Source organism: Diadema antillarum, unplaced genomic scaffold, assembly GCF_040938485.1.
Source record: "Diadema antillarum isolate AM-2024a unplaced genomic scaffold, OU_Dant_1.0 seq00000932_RagTag, whole genome shotgun sequence".
Lineage (NCBI taxonomy): Eukaryota > Metazoa > Echinodermata > Echinoidea > Diadematoida > Diadematidae > Diadema > Diadema antillarum.
Genome location: NW_027271783.1, coordinates 1,154,422 through 1,177,239, shown reverse-complemented (window position 1 = coordinate 1,177,239; position 22,818 = coordinate 1,154,422). Strand labels below are relative to the sequence as shown.

General features: G+C 38.8%; 1 protein-coding gene across 1 annotated transcript in view; it reads right to left on the bottom strand.

Annotated features, from left to right (window-relative positions):
* The window catches only part of LOC139741533 (dihydropyrimidine dehydrogenase [NADP(+)]-like), a 33,046-nt gene that overhangs the window by 9,087 nt on the left and 1,141 nt on the right, over positions 1 to 22,818 (bottom strand). The window contains exons 2-10 of the mRNA XM_071652112.1: positions 20,327 to 20,437; positions 19,247 to 19,417; positions 18,534 to 18,695; positions 17,753 to 18,031; positions 17,196 to 17,391; positions 16,463 to 16,632; positions 3,521 to 3,731; positions 2,403 to 2,587; positions 1,030 to 1,245 (exon numbers count right to left, since the gene is read on the bottom strand). Coding sequence (XP_071508213.1) covers positions 1,030 to 1,245; positions 2,403 to 2,587; positions 3,521 to 3,731; positions 16,463 to 16,632; positions 17,196 to 17,391; positions 17,753 to 18,031; positions 18,534 to 18,695; positions 19,247 to 19,417; positions 20,327 to 20,437 — 1,701 coding nt within the window. The remainder of the gene's footprint in view (positions 1 to 1,029; positions 1,246 to 2,402; positions 2,588 to 3,520; positions 3,732 to 16,462; positions 16,633 to 17,195; positions 17,392 to 17,752; positions 18,032 to 18,533; positions 18,696 to 19,246; positions 19,418 to 20,326; positions 20,438 to 22,818) is intronic.

Here is a 22,818-nt window from a genome sequence, read left to right as displayed (position 1 = left end):
GGAAACTCGATATAACGAGATGGTCGGGACCGAGTCGTTTTCCTCGTTATAGCTGATATCTCGTTATATCAGTAGGCATAAAAGAAAGCATAACATCAAGTCATTAATTTGCACACGTAGGACTACCAAATCATCTTTCAATCAATACTGATAACTTGGTAATGTGTGTGAGGTAATTACTCACCTTTATGGGTAAGAAGATGTTTTTTTTCGCCAATGAAATCCGATATCAAGAATGTTTTTCTTATCAATTGTAGATGTTTGAATATGTAAATCTATATAGCTTGCGATTGTGTGAAGATCGTCTGTGGATTGGTACGTGGTTATGGTATGGGTGTGTGTTGTGTGTGGAAAGCTTGAATATGGTCTGCACAATGCTGTGTGTGTGTGTGTGACACATTCTGTATGTACATTATGACTGCGTGTGTGTGTGAAGATGGGGAATTCCCTACGTAGAAAGCCAATCACAGCATCAGATTGCCTCACACTTGCTAAATGTCATGATGATGTCATGTATACGGCCGCCCCACCACATTTTCTGCATGTATCAGTGCGCGCACACACACACATACACGTACAACATGCGGTGCTAGCTGTAGAGTGAACTGAAGAAAATATGTGTGTACAAGACAGTTTTTGGCGCATTGAGCTTTACAATCTCGGAATGTGATAGCACAGGCGAAGTAAAGCTTTACCCGAAGACATTTTGCTTTACCTCGCTATAGGTTTAATTGGCTATGTTTTTCTTTGTTTGGAAATCACAAAATTTATCTCGTTATAGCAGTTATTTCGTTATAGCCGATCTCGCTATAAGAGTAGCATTTTACATAGACTTGTGTGGAAGGAAATTTGGGACCGGGAAAATTTCCTCGTAATAACCGATATCTCGTTACAGCAGTGTTTGTTATACCGAGTTTCCCCTGTACAAATCTTTCAACATCTCGCACCCTACCTTCATTTGCTTCTAGAGCATTACAGAAAAATTACCTACATTGATGCAAGTGACACAAACTTGATCGTCCCCCTTACCTTGTCCAGTGAATACGTCTTGGTGACACAGAATCCCCAGCCAGCCTCAAAGGCTCGCCTGATCATCGGTGCTGATGTTGTGGGCGGGGCACTGGCCAGGCCGTAGGGATTGGGGAACTTGATGCCGCAGATGTCGATGCTGGTGTCTACAAGGTCGATGGGGGTGAAGAACTTTGGCAGGGCAGGTGTGTTGGATACAGGTATGCCATGTTCTGACTGGAATTCAAACAGGATGGGAGAAATGGTGTCTTGGATTCTGTGTGGCAATATCATACCTCATTTTGCTCAAAGTTTCCACAACGCTACATAAAATGTGCAACACCCCCCCCCCCCCCACCCCTGTTCCCGAAAACATGGTTTCAACTTTAAATGACTGCTACTGCGGGAAAAGACCAGTAGGCATTCGGTGTCTGATTTAGCATACTTGGTGATTCATAAAGGAAGGAAGTAATCACTTGAGATTTTGGCAGCAGGATAACAACTTATCCACATTATCCCTTGGCGAAACAAACTGTCACTCTAAGAAAAAATATGACTTTGAACTTGTAGCTTTGCCATATTACATCATTTTGATTCTGTGGCTTTTCTTTAAAGGACAAGTTCACCTTCACAAACATAAGGATTGAGAGAATGTAGCAATATTAGTAGAACACATTATTGAAAGTTTGAGGAAAATCGGACAATCCGTTCAAAAGTTATGAATTTTTGAAGTTTTTGTGCAGTAACCACTGGATGGGAAGACTACTGCAGTGTACGATGTCACATGCGTACAACAATATAAGGAAAATATAAAGAGAATTTCACAAAATTTCATCTTTTGAAAAAAGTACACATTCCCTTGACTCGTTACCGACATATGTCATGGGTAATATTATTCCCCCTACCTTTAGAAAGAGGCAAGTCAAATGCTCTTTTATCATGCGAAAAAAATGAAAATATGTTGAATTTTCTTTACATTTTCTTTATACCGTTGTACTCATATGACATCACAAGCTGTAGTAGTCTCCTCGTCCAGCAGTTCAAACACAAACATTTTAAAAATTCATAACTTTTGCATCGATTGTCCAATTTCCCTCAAACTTTCACTGATGTGTTCTACTAATATTGCTGCATTTTCTCAATCCTTATGTTTATAAAGGTGAACTTGTCCTTTAACCCACTGATGACTAGTCTTGAGCATACTCGGGCAGGTTTTGGGAAGTTTAATGTGTGTATAATACCAATATAGCAAAATCAGCTTGTCGTCAATGGCTTAAGCCACATACCAGATAATGTGGGATCTTGATTTCAGCCTGAAAGTAAACTAGCAGCTTCTGTGGTTAAGAAAGCCTTGAATGAAACAAAAGCCTTTCTCTACTGAGAAGTACACCCACCTGGAGATATTTGTGTATGAACCACGCAGCCGTCTTGCCATCATTGACAGACTCCACGGTTGTCTGGGCAACACCCCCCAGATCTCCGCCGCAGAAAACCCACGGTTCACTTGTCTGCATAGTTTCCCCTGAGACCTCTGGCAGTCCCCAGGAATTGAACTTGATGGGGGCGAGGGCCTCCTTCACTACAATCACAAACAAATAAACACACAACAAAAACCTCAGCAATAACACCCCACAAACAATTAACACGTACACAGAAAAAGTCATATATTTCCTACTGTTTTCCTGGTGAAACTAATAACAAATGTACATGTCAAATAATTATAATGGGACTTAAAGGAATGGTACAGTATTGGTGGAGATGAGAATTGGGCTTTTAACTCTTTGCGAGGTACCAAGAAAACACTTATGATATAGTACAGAGCATACCATTTTAAGATGAATTCATAGTTTATTCGATGAAAATCAGGTTTGGAATGACTGAAACATCCAAAAACAAAGTAAAACAAAGCGATCGTAATAAAGTGTGGGTCCCACACTTTATTAGAATTGCTCTTTTTTTTTTGGATATTTCAGCCATTTCAAAACCAATTTTCATCAAATAAATGTTGAATTCCTCATAGAATTACATGCTCTTTCATATTTCTTAAGAGGTTTCTCATTATTTCACCAAAAAATGTTAGAAACCCGAAATTAGGTCTCAAACAAAACTGTACGATAAGACTAACTTTTTTGTCTGGTAGCCCGTTCAGGCCACTAAAAGAGATAGCCCGAGAATTCCAATTACCAGGTTGTCCTGATCTTCTCTTCACCAGTCAAATGTGGCTATACATAGAGTCAACAGACAGATGAATATATTTACATATAGATTCAGGTAGGTAGATAGATAAACAGATGCATGCTAACATATATTTACACAAAGACAGACAAACTGAAAGATGATTACAAAGGGAGAGGAAACTGACAGCATTTTATTCCTAAAAAGTTTTTTTTATTTCCAAAAGAACTGCAACATCAGTGCAGAGCATTGTGTGTTTACACCAACTGTATGCAGGGGGAGTGCTATTTTTGAAGTCTTCTTCCAGTGAGGAGCACATGCATTCTGATGAACTAACCGTTTTCATTCAGCAGGGTGGAGCCAAAGGCTGAGATGATGAAGTCTGCCCTCAGGCGAATGGTCTGCTCCTCATCCTCCACCCAATTCCCGTCTTCGTCCTGCTCCGTGCGACACAGCTCCAGGGCCCCGATGCGACCCCCTTTCAGAATCACCTTGCGTGGGGAAAGGAAGGGCATGAACTCGCACCTCTCTTCCCTTGCAACCTCCATCTGGTGTGAAATGGGTTAATGGGAGAAAAAAAGAAGTAGAAAAAAATAGAATGTTATTCTTATTCTCCAGGTATGCCCCTAACAAGTCTCTTATAGATCTACACAGGATAGCTTAACAAAATTCTCTCTTTCTTTGGCATAGAATTTTTAAAAGAAAAATTGGATCTTTCTTATCAGATTTTAGTTGTACTGCAAACAAATGTTAAATGGTGACTTTAAGGACTGGGTTCCAAACCATCATTTTTGTGGGCACAAACCATAGGAAAAGTGGTGAGCTATATATCATCATCACCAGCTTAAATGCATATAGAAATTGCGACCAATATCATGATATGGTGAAAACAATGCTTAACAAAATACTAACATTCTTTGCTATTCAAACGTTGAACAACTCATCCACAAGAGCATTCAAAACCCCCAACCATAAATGTATGGTAAGCTGGCTACACGTACCAATGCCTGCATCAATCAAGGTACAATGAACCACTAGTAAACAAATGCATGGGAAACTCATCCAATAGAAACAGATGGACCCATTCAAGGTACACTTCACTCAGCTACATACCAAACAAATAATAGAATAATAATACAAACTTTGGCATCCATACATACAGTATGGTGGTTCAGATGAATTCATGGGTCACAACATACAGTTTGCAATTCTATTATCTATGCTTCTGCACACATGATAGAATAAACTACTTTAAACCAGGCATGCTGTATTGTGAACTGATGAGACACCCCTATAACGCTTCGTGGTACACCACTATAGTTCCAGTGTTGGGCACCAGATTTCTAGTCATAATACATTTGGGTTTTTTTTGCTCTATTCTACTTCTCTTTGTGCTGTTAATAGTTCACCTGAAAAAAAAAAAAGAGCCCTGGGGGCTGGATGCGTCTTCTGAAAGGTCATGTACATGTAAACCTCCCTGTAGTGCTCTTCAATCTTTGTATGCCATATGGCTCTACAAACATTGACACCGCATTCTTCACCTGTTTAAAAAAATATCTACACTCACACACAATTTTCCTGACTGTACTACCATATATTGAAATGAAGAGACAGGGACAAAGATTGTAATTCAGTGTTTTTACTCTTGGCAGTCGTAGTCAAAGGCTGCTGAGGAGACAATATGCAACCTTGCATGCCTTAATGCATTTAACTGTCTTATTTGCACTGATCTCACACACACAATGCCTCAATTCCTTTACCCGTGTTTACTCTCTGAACTTTGTTCATTTCTGAACAGAAGTGTCATGTTATGTCTGGTCTTGAGTTGAGTGAAAATCTCTTGATCTTTGGGGTTGCAAATTGACTTTAATGTTTGCTGAGCGTCACAAAGGCAGTGTCGTCCACTCTTAACCTGTTGAGGACGAGCCCCAAGTATACTCGGGCAAGAGTCTATGGGGAAATGCGTGTTGTAGCAAAATCAAACCGTCCTCAACGGGTTTAAACGCTGAATGTACAGTGCCACATAAACCCAATCGATGTGATCAAGAAGATAACTTGTCATTGCCACTATGTGGACAGAGGATCTCGGCTATCCCTATCTACATTGTATGCTGATATTTAACCCCTACCATGCTTTCTTCTCCATTTAGTCTGCTGGCATGCTTTTATTTGTCGACTGGAAAAGATGTCTGTCAACTAATCGGCAATAAATTGGAGATAATGGACTCCATAATCCCCATTGTGTCACCAGTGCCTTCCAAGTGTACTGAGGTGCATTTTAAAGGCATTATTTGCCATTTGCAGATAAAACCAAAACCTAGCTTCTTCTTCTTCTGATTAAGTCTGCCTCCTTCAATAGACTGAAGATTCTTGCAGACTGGTGCTATTTACATTATAATACAATTTATTTACAGATATTTACAAGCACATAGAAAATTTGACGAAAATACTAGCCACTGTGATCAACCGTTAGACGGTTTCGAAATGATCCCACAGATGGCGCTGAAACAATTTCTGACGACAGGGAATTCCAGTTCCTTACAGTTCTTGGGAAGAACGAATGGCGATGCGATTCAGTTCTCGAATATGGTACCTGGTAGGAGTGTGGTTGCGAGGCTCTCGTTAACTGAGTAGCCTGTTTGATGATATAGTCCTGTGCTGAAAGAGGAGTGAGATTATTGTGTATTTTGTACATCATAATTAGCCTGTCATTTTCTCTGCGCTGTTCCAGAGTGGTCCAATTAAGTTCTTGTAGCATTTTGGTGACACTCGAGGTGTTATGGTAGCGATTTAAAGTGAATCGCGCAGCTCTTCTCTGGACCATTTCCACTTGGTGGATTAGGTTCTTGGTAGATGGGTCCCAAACTGTGGAAGCATACTCAACAATTGGTCGAACCAACGTTTTGTAAGCTGTGGCTTTAACATCAGATTTTATGCGAAGATTGCGTTTTAGAAATGCAAGCACGTTATTGGCTTTATTGACAGTATTGTTAATGTGTTGGGTCCACTTCAAATCAGAAGTGATGGTTACACCCAAGTACTTCACGGATTCAACAGATTCAAGAGGGGCGTTATTTAGATGATACACGTGTTGCACCTTACTTCTTTTCCTGGATATTGTCAAAACCTTACACTTATCTGTGTTCAAATCCATCATCCATTTTTTCGCCCAGTCACCAATTTTGTTTAGGTCCTCTTGAAGATTTTGCGTATGATGTTGATTGTCGATGGTCATGTAAGAAATTGCATCATCGGCAAAAAGGCGAACCTTTGACGCGAGACCATCAGGCAAGTCATTGATGTAAAGTAGAAAGAGGCAAGGCCCAAGAACCGACCCCTGAGGCACTCCAGATCCTACCGCTACTGAAGAAGATTTAATACCATCCAAAACAACCCTCTGACTTCTTCCATTGAGAAAACTTTGAATCCATTTCAGATTTTTCCCCCTGATACCATAGTAGTCCAGTTTACGTAAAAGCCGCTCATGCCCAACCTTATCAAAAGCTTTTGAAAAATCCATGACTATAACATCCGTTTGACGTCCTGCATCCAAGTTCCTATGTAAATCGCTTGTGAAACCAAGTAATTGTTGTTCACATGACATGTTCTTACGGAAGCCATATTGCAGGGGAAAAATGATGTTATTTTCGTCCCCGTGCTTCATAATTTTGCTGGCTAAAACGTCCTCCATTAGTTTACAGCAAATACATGTCAGCGAAATGGGGCGGTAGTTTACAGGAGTAGATCGATTACCTTTCTTGTAGACTGGTACAACATTTGCTTCACGCCAATCATTTGGTATTTCACTTAATTCATATGACAACCGGAATATATTGCAAAGAATTGGAGCCAGAATTTTTGCCAGCTGCTTCAAGACTCGTGGAGTTATACCATCCGGTCCAGGGGCCTTATATGTCTTCAAACCACAAAGCAACTTCTCTACACCCTTTGATGTAAACAAAATATCCTCCATTTCTTCAAAGTCTGGAGTTTCCGGTAGTAAGTCATTCGGTATGGGAGTTTCCTTGGTGAAAACACTTTTGAACTGTTGGTTCAATGCTTCAGCTTTTGCAATTGGATCAGTGATCGTAATACCATCACTTTTCAGTTCTCTTATTCCTGTATTATCAGTTCTGTTGTGTTTGATGAAGCCCCAAAATCTCTTCATACTCTCAAATTCTGTGGTATCTTCATCGATAGAAAAAAGAGATTCCACATAATTCCAGTAAGCCCTCCTTAGCTCCTGTTGCAGTGATTTCTTAACTGCTTTCAACTCTTCCTCCAATTGAAAAGGGACTACCCCGTTTCTCAATTTCATGTTCCGACTTTTTTTGTTCAACCTATCTCTCCTTTTGATCAACCTTTTAATCTTGTTTGAAATCCAAGGTATGTCATTCTTTTTGGATGTCATCTTATGTGGAACAAACTCTGTCATTCCCTTCTCTATTCCATTCTTGAACATAACCCAAGCCTCATTCACTGAGCAAAAGTCAAGCTTATCTTCAATTTCCTTGCCTACACCTTGCATGAAATCAGCAAATTTCTCCCAATCCGCTTTGCTGTAGATGTTAATTTTCCTTCTTACTAGCTTCTGGCGAGTTGGACAACCAGCAATCGTGAGAATTGGGCAATCATGATCTGAAATGCCTGGTACAACTGAGACATCAGTAACTAACGTTGGATTATTTACTAGGAATAGATCAAGGACGTTTTCTTTCCTGGTTGTTTCCATAACTACCTGCGTTAACCCATGGTCATCAAGCATAGAACCAAAAGCATGATGAAGCGCTGGGTGATGACATGCTTTCACCTGTCTTGTTTCCCAATCCCATCCAGGTAGGTTAAAATCACCTCCTATGACTACCATATGATCGTGATTCAATTTACAAAGGGATCGTTGAAGCTCTGCAAGACTCTCTTCGTCATTTTCATGAGGCCTGTAGTACGCAGCTATATGTAGAGTCTTAGATCCCGCCATATTTAATTTACACCAGAGAATTTCACAATCTGTTTCAAGTTCAATTTCTCTTGTAGCTAGAAGTTCTCTCTTAGTAGCAATAAATACTCCACCATGAGGGTCATTAGGTCTATCTCTTCTCTCAATATGATACTGATCAGTTGGGAATACCTCATTATTATTGACTGATGACGATAACCATGATTCAGTACCAATGACAACTTCTGGATCATGTATTTGCGTCAGGAGATGGAAAGACTGTTTTTTGGCGCGAATACTTTGGCAGTTGACATTGAGGATCTTAATGGATCGGAAGTTAGATTTCCTAGGTCTTACAACTTTTCTACTGGGTGAAGACATATGAAGTGGTGAACCAATATCACTCTGTGTGAATGACGTATTATTGACATCATCTGCATTTTCTTCTTCCTCTTCTGAGCCCGGGTCGAGAGCATCAAAAGTGTTATCGTCAGACGAAAATCCCAAGATATCGCTACCAATCCCTGACGTCATACTCATTCCAATGTTATGCATTCCGCACTTATTGCAAATCCATATAACGGATATAACGGAGCTATAGTGCTTCAAAATAGATCTAAACTGTGAGTTAGGGATATAAACAACCAATGTACAAATTTTAATCATTAAAAGCGATGTTAAGTAAATATATTGTTAAACATACAAAATATGAACAGTTAAAATTGTTTCTATTCTACACTGTCTACAGTTATGGTTCAGTGAGAAAAATAGTGATATCTCATTGTATTTGTCCTTTATTGCAAAATGTTTACATGGCAGGATTTTTTTTTTTAATACAACTGACCTACACATGCATCAAATGTGATAACTCTAACATCTTTTTAAATCACTGCTTCCAATGGTAAATAATACCTTTAAGCCTGAATTTGCATATGTTGATATGCCTTGGTCAAGCTTAAAGGGGGAATCCACCAAGTAATGGTAATGTACAGCAAGTTACAGCTTAGCGACAACTTAAAGGGGATGATACCAAATAATGTGGATTGATGAATGATCCAATTAATAGTAGAACACATTAACAGAAAAGTTTGAGGAAAACTTGACAATCTATAAATGTTAGATGAGTTTTTATCCCTTAGACATCTTTGTTTTTAAATTTATTGATATAAGTATCTGGAATATAATGATTATAAATGGTGTTTGCCAGCACATCAACCTGACATAGGCCTCGAATTACCCGGGAGGCAAAAGGCAATTTGCCGCAATGCCCTATCTACTTGCCGCAATGCCTCTCTCAAAATTACCATGCTTACTGCAACTTTTCCTTGCTGCCCTTAAAAATTTTTGAGAGAGAGTGCCCCTAAAACCCAAAATTGCCTGTCCCTAAAACTGGCGAAATTCGAGGCCTGTAAGTGACAACAACAACAAAGTGATCATTAAAGCCAAGTATTTTGGCAAATATAAGAACAGAACAAATTTGTTAAAACATATACATAATGAAATGAATTCTTCCCAAACTCTGTGCTAAATGACAGACCTTTCTGGTCACCTGGTCTATACAAATTTATTCTTTTATTCTTTGTTTCATCATGGATTCCATAAATTGTTATGTGGGGCAAGCTTAAATGTATTTCCCCACTCTGGAAATGAGTGAAGTGCCTTACCTATTGGGGGAAAAATAGAAAGGTCATTTTGGAAATGTGCACATAAGCTTATTACAAATGTGCATTATATTCCAGAACATGTCTAGCATTGAGCTATTGCAAAGTACCAAGGTACCGTACTGTATTCAATTGGACAACTAAACACAACCATATGCTGTAATATGCAATGCCTGAGTGAGGCTTTGGTGTGTGGATGGGAATACAATGCCAGTCCAGTAGCTGTTATGTGATAGGTCACTATTCTGATTTTACACCAAGGTCACTATTTTTTCCCCTCGACTACGTGTATTCTGTCCAACTGAAACGTGAATCAACATCCTGTGTATTCCAGATAAATGGGAAGTTTCGATAGATCTACATGTATTGTCGCACGTTGGTTACAAGGCTAAGTCTGGTATATGCTGTATGGCATGAGAGCTGATGGAGCAACTTGCACCACAATTTAATGCAAGTAAATAAGGGGTGAATGAAAAATAAAGTCTAATATAAAAAAGAAGAAGAAAGGATGGGGGTATACTTCGACATTTAAAATAACCAGTATATCATACATTCATTGTATTCAAAGTTAGTTTCATTTTTTAATAGCCAAGTGTTTGTTATCACTGTAAGGAGTGGGCATGTAATACAGGACTCATGAATTCTAAAAATGACTTACCATTCTGAGCCTAACTATATGATCCAGAATTTCAATTTTTGCACTTTTGCTACAAAAATATACTACAGTGCCAGTGTGAGTTACTGCACATCCTTGCACCCTTTCTTTTGAGGGTCTTGCTGCAGGAATTCAGTATCAAAATTCAGAAAATTGAGAAAGTGTCATTGGAAAAATGATGATTATCTTAATACTCTGATCGCATAATCCACTTTAATAATAGAGAGATCTGGATGAAGGGAGGATAAAGGGAGGCCTACATAATATCAGGCTTTTGTCTGAAAACTGGCAACCTGGCATATGTCCATACACACTTATGTACATGCACGTACCTGTACAAAATACAATACTGCACAATCAAATAATTGTCAATGATTTCAAACGATTTCAAAGTTCATCTTTGTTTGGACTTTGCAGATCCAATGAATAAAATTCAAACATAAATTTTATATTTTTTTTCCCCAGTAAAATTTCACAAAAGAACAGAAAAAGAAAAAAAATGCTACGTTGGATTTATGTCTGATTCAATGAATTCAGGTGTGAAAAGCCGACAATGCCAACAAGTCAGTGTACTCTATTCTATTATCACTTCAAACATCACACTCTTTTCACACTCCTCACGTTAAATTGAACTCAAATATTGACTGGGGGTATGACTGCAAACACAGACATGGCACTAAGCTTGTGCTACCACTAGAATTTGACGCACTGTCAATTATGTGTCTGCTAGAAAAGTGGTGACACAACATTTGCTCCAGCAACAGTTGCTCCTGTCTTTTTTCCTTCAAAAAAAGACTCAAGCTTAGCATCAGGTTGTGATGGGTATTAGGTTTAGTTTGATGTGAGGATTAGGATTCAAAAGGGTTTGAAGGGTTTATGTCTGTGGGTAGAAATTTTATTTGGCTTGGCATGCAGGTATTTCATTGGAGCAATAACTGTCGCAGGAGCAAATGTCACAAAACTAAAAAACACACTAAAAAACAACAACAACAACAAAAAAGAAACACACAGAAGAACACTTACAATCATGCCAACACCTCACAATTAGTCCCCTCTACAGGCACACCCCCCCCCCCTCACATACTCAAAACAAGCTAATTCCCCAACAAGAGTTCATGCAATGTACCGTATGTCTTTTCACATTCAAATGACTCTCTAGGATACATCCTCTGCCCTATTAAAAGCAAATGCGATATACTTTCAGTTTCATTCTTCACTCCTTTTCACACCTTTTGATTGATCTTCCTGATCCCATGGGTATTTCTTTCATTTTTTTTTTTAAAAACAGCCAAATATAGAAAAGGAAACATGAGCACAAGTGTAGTGTAAAGTGCAGGTATACCGAAGACACTCCAGAGGTTTGTCAGAGAGCTGGTAGTGGGGATAGTTACAGTGTGGGAGCATTAGTAATTGGGCAGATACATGTATGTACTACTAATGACAGTATGTAGAAAAGGCTATCTCAATGATAACACACTCCATCAATACTAGTAACTGTCAAAACTGGTAACAGAAGAATTCAAATATGTAGTTAGTAAATTAACATGACTGTATAGTACTAGCAATAGTAGTGGTAGCAAATAACTGATGAAATCATATCGTCGCTGGGGCGACAAGACCTCGTATCTACAAAATGTCAAATGTTCAGGAGAGCGAAAAAACATGGCAGCCAAAGCACTGTATCCAATGGGATAGACATTCCTTTGACATGCCGTGGTGGCCTTATTTTGGGGGTAAGAGATCTAGGATTTGGACAGGACATCACTTAACTGATTATCTGGCCATTAATCCAAGACCTCGTATCTACAAAATGTCAAATGTTCAGGAGAGCGAAAAAACATGGCAGCCAAAGCACTATATCCAATGGGATAGACATTCCTTTGACATGCCGTGGTGGCCTCATTTTGGGGGTAAGAGATCTAGGATTTGGACAGGACATCACTTAACTGATTATCTGGCCATTAATCCAAAAAAGTCATTTTCACCAAAATTGCAGATACAAGGTCTTGTCACCCCAGCAACGATATATAGTCCTCATAACAGAATTGATGATAGTGGTTGGTGGTACATGTATTTGGTGGTACATGTATTTGGTAGCAGAAACAGCTGAGCAACAGTGGTAGCAATTTAGTCATTAGGAACAATCCAGTGGCTTTTCTAGATTTGTTTTGCAACACACACCAATGTCCCGCTACCAGGCCAGTGCCACATGCCACGTGCCACAAAGCTGACCATGGTGGACAAGCTACCTCGCTATCTCCAGTGATTGTATGCAAATGAGATATCACTGTGCAGTGCAATGACATGCATACTGAGGCATTGGGTGTTATCAGGAATCAAAGCTTATATTCTTTCACAGCAGTGTTGCCTCTAATTGCCTATTTATTGGGGCAGAGGCAGAACATAACTCATGCTGGGTATAAACTTGTTATATTTTCAGCCAAAGTTCAGTAACCTTTGACCTTGAGGGAATCTGTCCAAAATCTAATTTGGGTATCTAAGCCTGAAGTAGCATACCTTGGCTGTAAAAAAAACAAAAAAACAAAAAACAATAAACATTTTTCAGATATCTTAATGATGAGACTTGGGACTAACTACCTGAAAACATACTATAAAATATACCCTGAACATGTGTATTTTACCAGCATGATATTGTGCAAATTGGGACTTGCAAGACAACGATATTGAGTGGTTAAATTCACAACTGAGAACTAAAGTGATTGAATGAGAAATAATTCTTTATTTATCTGTGTGTGTGTGTTAGAAATGTTGGCAATTTTCCATCCATAAAACTTCATAAACAATAAAGAAAACACAGTCACTGAAATACAATGCATTAAAATACAAGTCAATGACATACAGTTGAACCTCTCTTATCCGGCCTCCCTTTATGCGGATATCTCTCTTATACGGACGCAATCTCGCCGTGATTTAAAAAAAAAAATAATTACGGGAGGAAAGGGGGATTCCTAACCTCTTGAGAACTCCTACACAAACACACATGAATTACATATTACTTCCAACATGATTAACATACATTACTTCAAATTTCCTTCCAAATTGCTTACCTTCAGACATTTTAACATCCCCAAACATCCCCAAATCATCGCAAGAACATGGACAGATTATGCGCTCGAGTCTTCTCATATCGCATTGCCACATATAGGTCCATACACAGCCGTCGATATGACTAGATAGACATGCATTGTTTCGAGTCATTGGCTGAGCAACGAATGATATTTAACACTCAAAAATTGTTCACACACAAAAAGAGAGAGGGAGAGAGAGTGTGGGGAAGACAGCAACCCAATCGCAATGCGCTATCACTTTTTACCTTGGGCCCGGTACGGTATTAGGTAATGTAGCTTTCTGTTACTGAGTGTAACAATGAAAAGGTTGCAGAATACACATTACTACATGTGGTACTACAATGGGCTACACCAGTACATGTGTATGTATATGTACATGTATAAAGCATTGAGTCTCCCGTATCCGGCCAAATCCCTTATCCGGATGAGACCCGCTCCCGACTTGTCCGGATACGAGAGGTTCAACTGTACATCATGTACATGTACAATCATCCTTAGAACATGTGATATACAATGTAGTCATTAACAATAAACACAATTCTTTGGATAGGAACCAGACAATATGGACGAGTTATACATCTACCATTTAAGAGCTGAGAAAACAGAGAACAATTTTCTTTGTATTGCATCACAAATTTGCTATGCATTTCTTATACCACTCCCACACAATTGATGATTTGTGCAACAGTTTTCTTCCATAGAGGTGTACAGGATACCTTTTGAAATATTTTCATCAGTTGATAATGCTAATCGAAAATGAGTGAGAAAATTATTCCTGTGAATATCAACTTTCAGACTCTCACACACATAACTGGTCTTCTCTGAGCAGGGTGCTACATAACATTTTTTTTTTTTTGAAATATCACTTGCCCAGTCGGGCAAGCAGATTTTCAAATTGTTGCAGAACACTTGCCCTAAGATGAATTTTACTTGCCAGAAAAGAAAGTCTAAAGACATTAGAAAATGGTATAGAAAATCACTTGTAAAGTCAAGGGCTTGATAGAATACTATCATTTGAATAAAGAGCACATGAGCGGAGTAACAAACTTGGTTTGATAGAGTGTTGGTGTTGGATTGCATTGGGACTTCTTTATGTAAGTGTGGGGAAATCAAGGTGATTTCAAAACATTTTGCTTGCCCAATCGGGCAAGCATTTTTTCCTCATTGTTCCAAAACACTTGCCCAACTTTGATTTTTACTTGCCCTGGGCAATCGAGAAAGTGCTTACACGATATACACACCACCGTCTTCTCTGGTGATTTCTGTTCTTGTCTGATTGCGTGTTGGTTTGCCTTATAACAACAATGAATCCTAAAGTTTGCACACATGGCCAAGAGGAAATCCCCTCAACCTTTTGCCTTGACTACAGTCACTATTTGGATCACATGCAATGTCATGTGATACAATGCTGCTATGGCTGAAAAACACACACACACAAAAAGACATGAACATACGAAAAGCATGTCAGTGTATTTTTTTCTACACAGGAAGTGCACACCTCACATTGATGAAACCATTCTGCACAGAATCTTTCTGGCATGAATACCAAAAAATGTTTAATATCCAGACTATTCATGTGACATACATTGTGCATACATAAAATACATGCTATGATCCAGAAACAGCAACAGTTATCAGAAAAAAAATAGCGTGTGAGCATGGGAGAAAGTAGACTGGTTGATAACAGATTCAAATCTTATGAACGCCTCTATTACGAAGGTTGTGCCTGACAACCAGAAAGTTTGTGTGAAACTTGAGTGACATAGCACCAACTAAATGCATGTAGGCTGGATTCTAAGTTAAGAAATGTAAGGAGTATGAATACATAGCTAAGATATCTATTTAGTTATTCCTTTGAAGGGAAACTGATATCTGCATATCATTGTAAAAGTGGATATTTTTGCGTGACAAATTTTTTGTGCTTGGCAGGGCAAGAAAAGTTTTGTGTGTTTTAAGTTCCGTGGGATCAAGACATCAACTGCTGGAACATATGGCAAGCAAAAATATTTGCATGCTTTTAATTTTGCGCTAGTTTCTGGTTGCGCGAAATACGCGAAAATTTCCACTTTTACAGTACTTTAATTTCTGTGATGAACCAGCCTATTCACGTATCAGCACAGTTCTGCAGTGTAAGGCAATACAATTCAACAGTTCCCATGCTATTGTAATCCAATTCCTAAATACTCTATAACGGAACTTTACTTTCCACATTCTTCCCCTCTATCCCGGGGGGGGGGGGGGGGGGGGGGGGGGGTAATTTTCATCTTGCAAAGGCCTTGCCTGAACTTCCATCCATGTAACAGGCTACCGGTATATGGGTAACAGAATTAGCAGTAAGTGAACACAAACAATACCTAACAACACCCTATACACTCTCCAACTCTTACGTCCAAAAGCATACAAGATTTGTGAATATGGAAGTCAATTTACAGGTCTAGTACAGCACACAGGAAGGAATTATGTTTGATCTTTTTGTGTACAGTTTCGTTCAGCTGTGGAATGCCTTCAGGATTGATTTGATGCTAGAGTGAACAGCAAAAATATTTCCGAGAAGGTTTACATGCTGAGATGATTGCGAACAAATGGCACTTTTGTGTTTGGCAATATTGAAAAAGTTTTGAAAGGGACCTGTGAACTTTGAGATCTTTTGACTAGCTGCAGTATTGATACGTACAAAAAGTTTTACACAAATATGATACGCATCATCAATCATCAAGTACAAGTCACAGGAGAACAAAAGATTCTCAAACTGCAAAGAACTAAAATGACTTGTAAATTGACATGCCCAGTGGATACCTTGCTTCCAAAAGTTACAGGCTACTGCTCGAAGACTCGACCTTGACATTTACTAAGTACAAGTCTAGCAAAGATTGGTCTGTAAGTTAAAAGACAAGTTAGGAAAATGTTGAGAAGCCATGAAACAAGTCATTTTCCTTACCTCCTCTGGAACAGCTCTGATGGTGGTGAAGCCTTTACGGAAGACGATGAACACCCGCTTGGCTCCGCACCGCAGGGCAGAGGTTGCACAATCAAAGGCGGTGTCACCGGCCCCAAGGACGATCACATGGCCATGGAGACTTGGAAGAGCACTCTTACAGGCACACATTCCTGGTCAAGGAGGGGAATATTTTTTTTGTTGTTGTTGCGCATTATTTTCCACGTCTATGATACTGCACAATGAACATGACCAATGCATTAACATGCCACACCTCAATCATCTTTCGTGTAAGTATTTTCTTATTAGAGAAATAAATCCTGGAGCAGACCTTACAGCCAAAGTAAGATTATGGTGACACACACTTCTTACTGACAAGTCACAGCTAAACATCATGTCCTAGGAATAATTATGCATTTCAAACATACTCTTGAAATGTACAATAGCAAGACTGAAAATGAATAGTATGCCTAATATTATGCAGCAAATAATACATTAGCTTGGGTGAATCTACAGGAACTAGTTTGGCACAGAAATCATGGTGAATCAAAGGTGAATCAACTGCAAGGAGGTTGGCCCAAAACAAAATTTTTCCTACCTTAACTCCCACTCACTCCACTTGCATAAATATGAAAAACTATCCTAGACGACACACATGTACGTGAATATTGTGACATTTGTACACCATATTAAAAACATGAATATCAAAGAAATCAAGAGTAAAAATGCAGCGGACCTGGTTTGCTGGCAAGCGACACTTTGGGCAGGAAATCTTTGGAGGTGAAGAATCCTTGCTCTTCGGAGAGCTCTTGAAATATGGGGGCTCTCTTGGCCTCAGGCAGACCGATTCCAACAAAAACAGCATCGTAGCCGGAGCTCCTGAGTGAATCGAGTGTCATCCCGTTGAGGCCGAGACCTTTATTCAGCTCCACCTTTTATTGGGGAGGTGGTCAAAAGGATATGGCAGAGAAGAAAAGTGTGGTAAAGAAAGAAATCATCAAATAAACTTACGCATCATGTGCATATGTAGAGATGACTGTCAAAATATTTTTAAGTTTTAATAACTATAGTAGCCTTTATATTCAATCGTTTTGTAAAAAAGAAAATTAACAAAAACAAACTAACACGATAAAAACCCACTTAAGTAGATATTCAGCCAACACAAAACCATATAAATTGTACACAAATAAGTTTACATAGATACCTCTTAGCTACTATTTGCAAGAGCATCACATAAACACCAGGGTGAATAAGATGTTCTCTTGCATCCTCAATACCAATGAGTAATCTTACCTTTACACCAAGATCCTTCATCTGGTCTACTTCGAAGCTGACCACTTCGTAGGGGAGCCGGAACTGGGGAATCTCTGAGGAGCTGAGGCCTCCGATGTAGGATTCCTTTTCGAAGACGGTGAGGTCGGTGTAACCCATGCGGGCAAGGAAGGTGGCGCAGCTGATGCTTGCTGGACCGCATCCAATCAGGGCCACCCTGGAGCGATAGCTGTCGGGGAGATCGTCGAGAGGGGCTGCTGCCGGGTCGCGTATCTGAGGTATCTTCATCTCCTTGAAAATCTGCCAGGCAGTAGGAAAAGGAACAGAATTCATTACTAACTTGAGTGAGGGCTCAAAGGTAATCATTTGAAGAGTTGATATGAATAGTTAGGAATAAACATTAATTCAAGAAACCAGCAAACACATACATAAAAGAAACAAACATGTCAGATTTGACAAGTTTTCAAATCTACATATAAATGCAATCAACACTACTCCTCATCATTCAAATTCATGAAATTCTTCCGTAAAATCCTTATGTCGATGTAGGGCAATTTGTCAATCAGTAACATTACTCCTGTTCCAAATTCTATCTTTTCATGATTGGTCATAAACTTTGAATCAATGCACTCATTACAATGATGGAAAAATGTGAGCTTCCAGTATAATCATAGTTATCAGAGAGACAATTCAAGCTGTTGGTATAGTAACAATGCAACATGAAAGAATTTGTGAGATGCTAGAAGGAGCAAAATATCAACTGCTGCCCTTTTTTTGGATTTTTAACATGCAGTCATCTCACCTCAGTAGCAAACTGCTGTAGACCGCCGATGTTGATGGGGCCCTCTTCCGAGGCATAGAGGTTGCAGCCACCAACACACAGGTCACTGGTTGGGCACACCATTCCACAGGTCAGACCCAGAGGATTGTCTGAGAAGATGGCTTTGGATGCCCCGTAGTAGTTCTGCAGGAGAGAGGAGAAACGAGGAACTGGATATTGAAGAACTGTAAAACTGGAGTCTTTTGTGCAATGAACTTCTAGCTATGGGTCAATTCAGTTTGCTTGTGATTTTGCATTTAAACAATAAGGTCTTCTGTAAAGAATCTTGTTCAAAATTTAATGTATCCAAAATATGCACATTAATTGTATTAATCCATTCCCATCTTCTATACCATAAAAAAAAACTGCTCTCCTTCTATGACATGCATTTCAGATTAAGTTAATTTCTACTGCACTATCAATGTATACCGTATAAGTTGATGATATCAATACCACTGACAACAATAACATTCATGCATCAATCAATGTCACTAAAAATAGCAAAAAATCATATCTATGATTAAACAGGGCCTACTTAAAACAAAAGCAGCCCAAAGGAAAACTGTGTCAGTCCTTCTTCTTCTTCGTCTTTTTTTTTTTTTTTTTTTTTTTGAGAGAGAGAGTCTAGATCAGTATCTATGAATCTAAAATACCGCACAAATCAGCCCCATGATGGATTGGATTGAGAATCATACCCTGTTAGCAATGCTGGTTATGAAGGCCTTGATGTCGAGCTGAGTGGGGCAGCTCTTCTGGCAGGGGGCGTCCGCACACTTGAGGCATCGGGCAGCCTCTCTCATAGCCGCCCTCTCACTCAGAGTGGTGTGTTTCACATCGTCAAAGTTGTTATCAAGCTGCCCGCAAGTCTGTGGAACATGCAATGACAACGACAGAATGAGGAGATCGGCTCTTTGAGATGTGACGATGCTCCTATTTTGGGAATGTGAAAATGTCAGCTATTGACTCAAAGATACCAAATATTTGTTGCTGCATCTTGTGTTGTTTTCTTACTAACTGTTCTCCTTAAACATTTCATATAGCAGTATTTAAAATAAATACATGGATGTACATTTACATTTCATTTTGGGCTTGTATAGTTTTTTTTTGTCTATGTTGCAGAATCATGAAAAGCCTCTTAAAGGGGAAGGCTAGTAACTGATCAGTGGGAATCAGTGGAAATGCTGGGAAATGATTGTTCCAATCCTTATGGGTTTCATTCAAGAGTTCATTGTATATCTATTGTTGTGTGAAAATGATTTGCTTCAGAACGGTCTCATATTCAAGTAATGTGCAGATTAATGCTCCGTCACTGACCAGGGACGCTAACCTGGAAGCATTAAACTGCACATTACTTGAATATGAGACCATTCTGAAGCAAATCATTTTCACACAACAATAGATATACAATGAACTCTTGAATGAATCCCATAAGGATTGGAACAATCATCTCCCAGCATTTCCACTGATTCCCACTGATCAGTTACTAGCCTTCCCCTTTAACTGCTAAATTTACAACCAACTCTTTACTTTGCAACATATTTTTGAATAGACCAATGTTATTGTTTCTCTCTAAAACTGGCAAATATTGAATTACTTTCTGATTTTGTAGAGATGTTACGAACTGAACCAGTTTCATTCTTTTTCCTCATTTTCTGATGTGCCACACAGAGTTGTGAATTTAGTGTGGACAAAATAGTCATTTCTGCAGCAAAATCATGTCCTTGAGCACACTTCACAGCTTTGAGTATCAACAGAGAAGAAATTGTTACACGTACATTACACGACTTTGGTCCGTTCCTCTTCCAGTATTTCCTGTTCTGCTTTGTTGTTTTGGTCGTGACTAGTTTTGCATGGGATGGGACTACAGGATTCAGAGCAAGCAGGTTCTGTAAAAAAATAGGGTGAAAGAGAAAAACTGATTTGGCTGCATCAAACCCCAACAATCAATTCAACACAGAGGCAAATTTCACTTAAACATGCATCCAAATAAAACAAAGAGTGGACCCTAGTTCTAATCTAATGGCATTTGAATTCCATTGAATTATGAGTTTGACAATAATTGTTACCAGCATTCAAAGCCAAAATACTATTAGTAATGCTTTATATTGACACCTTTGGGGAAGCTGCAATGTGAGATCAGAACATTCTGTGAACAATTTCCAAATATTGACTGCTTCAAGGACATTGTTACAACTATTGCCCGGGGGGACAATCTCTCAAAGGGAACCCAAATCCAAGGAGCAATGTGGATTGAGTGAAAGCAGCAACATTAGTATTTGAGAACACATCAGCGAAGAGTTTGAGGAAAATCAGACAATCGATGCAAAAGTTATGAATTTTTCAAGTTTTGGGGTTGGAACCGCTGGATGAGGAGACTACTAGACTGACATATGTGTGAAAATATCTAAAAGAAAATTCACAAAAATTCACCTTTCTAGCATAATGATACAGCACTTGATTATCCGCTTCTAAAAAGCAGGGGGAATTACTGTTGCCCTTAACATGTATCAAGTTGATGGAATGTGCAATTTTCATGAAAAATGAATTTTTGTGGAATTCCCTTTATATTTTCTTTACACTGTTGTCCACACATTACCACTATGTCATAATCTCTAGTAGTCTGCTCATCCAGTGGTTCCAATACCAAAACTTTAAAAATTCATAATTTTTGTATCCTCAAACTTTCACTGATATGTTCTACTGTAATGCTGCTGCTTTCACTCAAATCCACTTTTCTCTTTGGGTTTGGGTTTCCTTTAGCAGTGCTATGGCCTATGCCAAGAAATAAAACTATTAAGGGACATATACAGTGTACATTAATAGCACTATTAGTGTTAAGCAGTTGTAGATTTACTTGATTTGTTTCATCCCACTTAGTTTAGGATATTATTTATGCTACCGATAAAAGGCAATGAAATGAAGATTGTGCCATGAGTCTTAAGACAATTAAAGTAAAATTTCATATAATTCTATCACTAGACTACAAACAAACACCTTGAAAACTGCTAGCTGACTGCAAGGTAGTGCAACAAAAACTAGTGTTGTGACTGCACCTTTGAATTGGACAAATCATCCAACACACAGATCTACAGTACAAGGGTGGTATTCTGAAAATCTTCCTAAGTTTCTTCTTAAGTCAGAAACTTAGGAAGTGCCTAGGAAAGACAGAATTGGTATTCTGAAATTTCTTCCAAGGAACTCCTAATGCAAATTAGGCCATCCTTATCCCCGCCCATGACCTTTCTTAAGCCACTACGAAATGCCGTATAAGGAACCAACCAATGAAAATCGCATATTTCTGATGACGTATGGGGCATGTTCCCTTTCCCATGTCTATTAAAGGACAAGTTCACCTTCTGAAACATAAGGATTGAGAGAATGCAGCAATATTAGTAGAACACATCAGTGAAAGTTTGAGGAAAATTGGACAATCGATGCAAAAGTTATGAATTTTTAAAATTTTTGTGTTGGAACCGCTGGATGAGGAGACTACCAAGGCTCATGATGTCATATGAGTACAACAGTATAAAGAAAATGTAAAGAAAATTCAACATATTTTCACTTTTTTTCGCGTAATAAAAGAGCACTTGACTTGCCTCTTTCTTAAGTCAATGGGAATAATATTACCCATAACATATGTCAGTAACGAGTCAAAGGAATGTGTACTTTTTTCAAAAGATGAAATTTTGTGAAATTCTCCTTATATTTTTCTTATGTTGTTGTACGCATGTTACATCATACACGGCAGTAGTCTTCTCATCCAGCGGTGACTGCGCAAAAACTTCAAAAATTCATAACTTTTGAACGGATTGTCTGATTCTCCTCAAACTTTCAATGATGTGTTCTACTAATATTGCTACATTCTCTCAATCCTTATGTTAATGAAGGTGAACTTGTCCTTTAATAATTTGTGCATCACAGTATGTTGCGCGCAGTGAATGACATATGCACCTATCATGATGTTCGCAGCTTGCTATTTCATCTTAACATACTTCGATAGGACAGGGGAGGAGCTTTCCTAAATATCTTCCTAAAATTCTTTCCTAAGTGCATTCCGGAATACCAACTTCTTCCTAAGTCAGAAATTTGCATAATCCCACCCCCTTCCTAAATTTCTTCCAAAGTTTAGAAAAAAACAAAACAAACAAACATAGGAACAGACTAAGGAAAACTTAAGATTTTCAGAATACTACGTAGGAAAAAATCTTGACTTATAGGAAGAAATTTCTTCCTAGGAAGGATTTCAGGATACCACCCCAGAACTTTG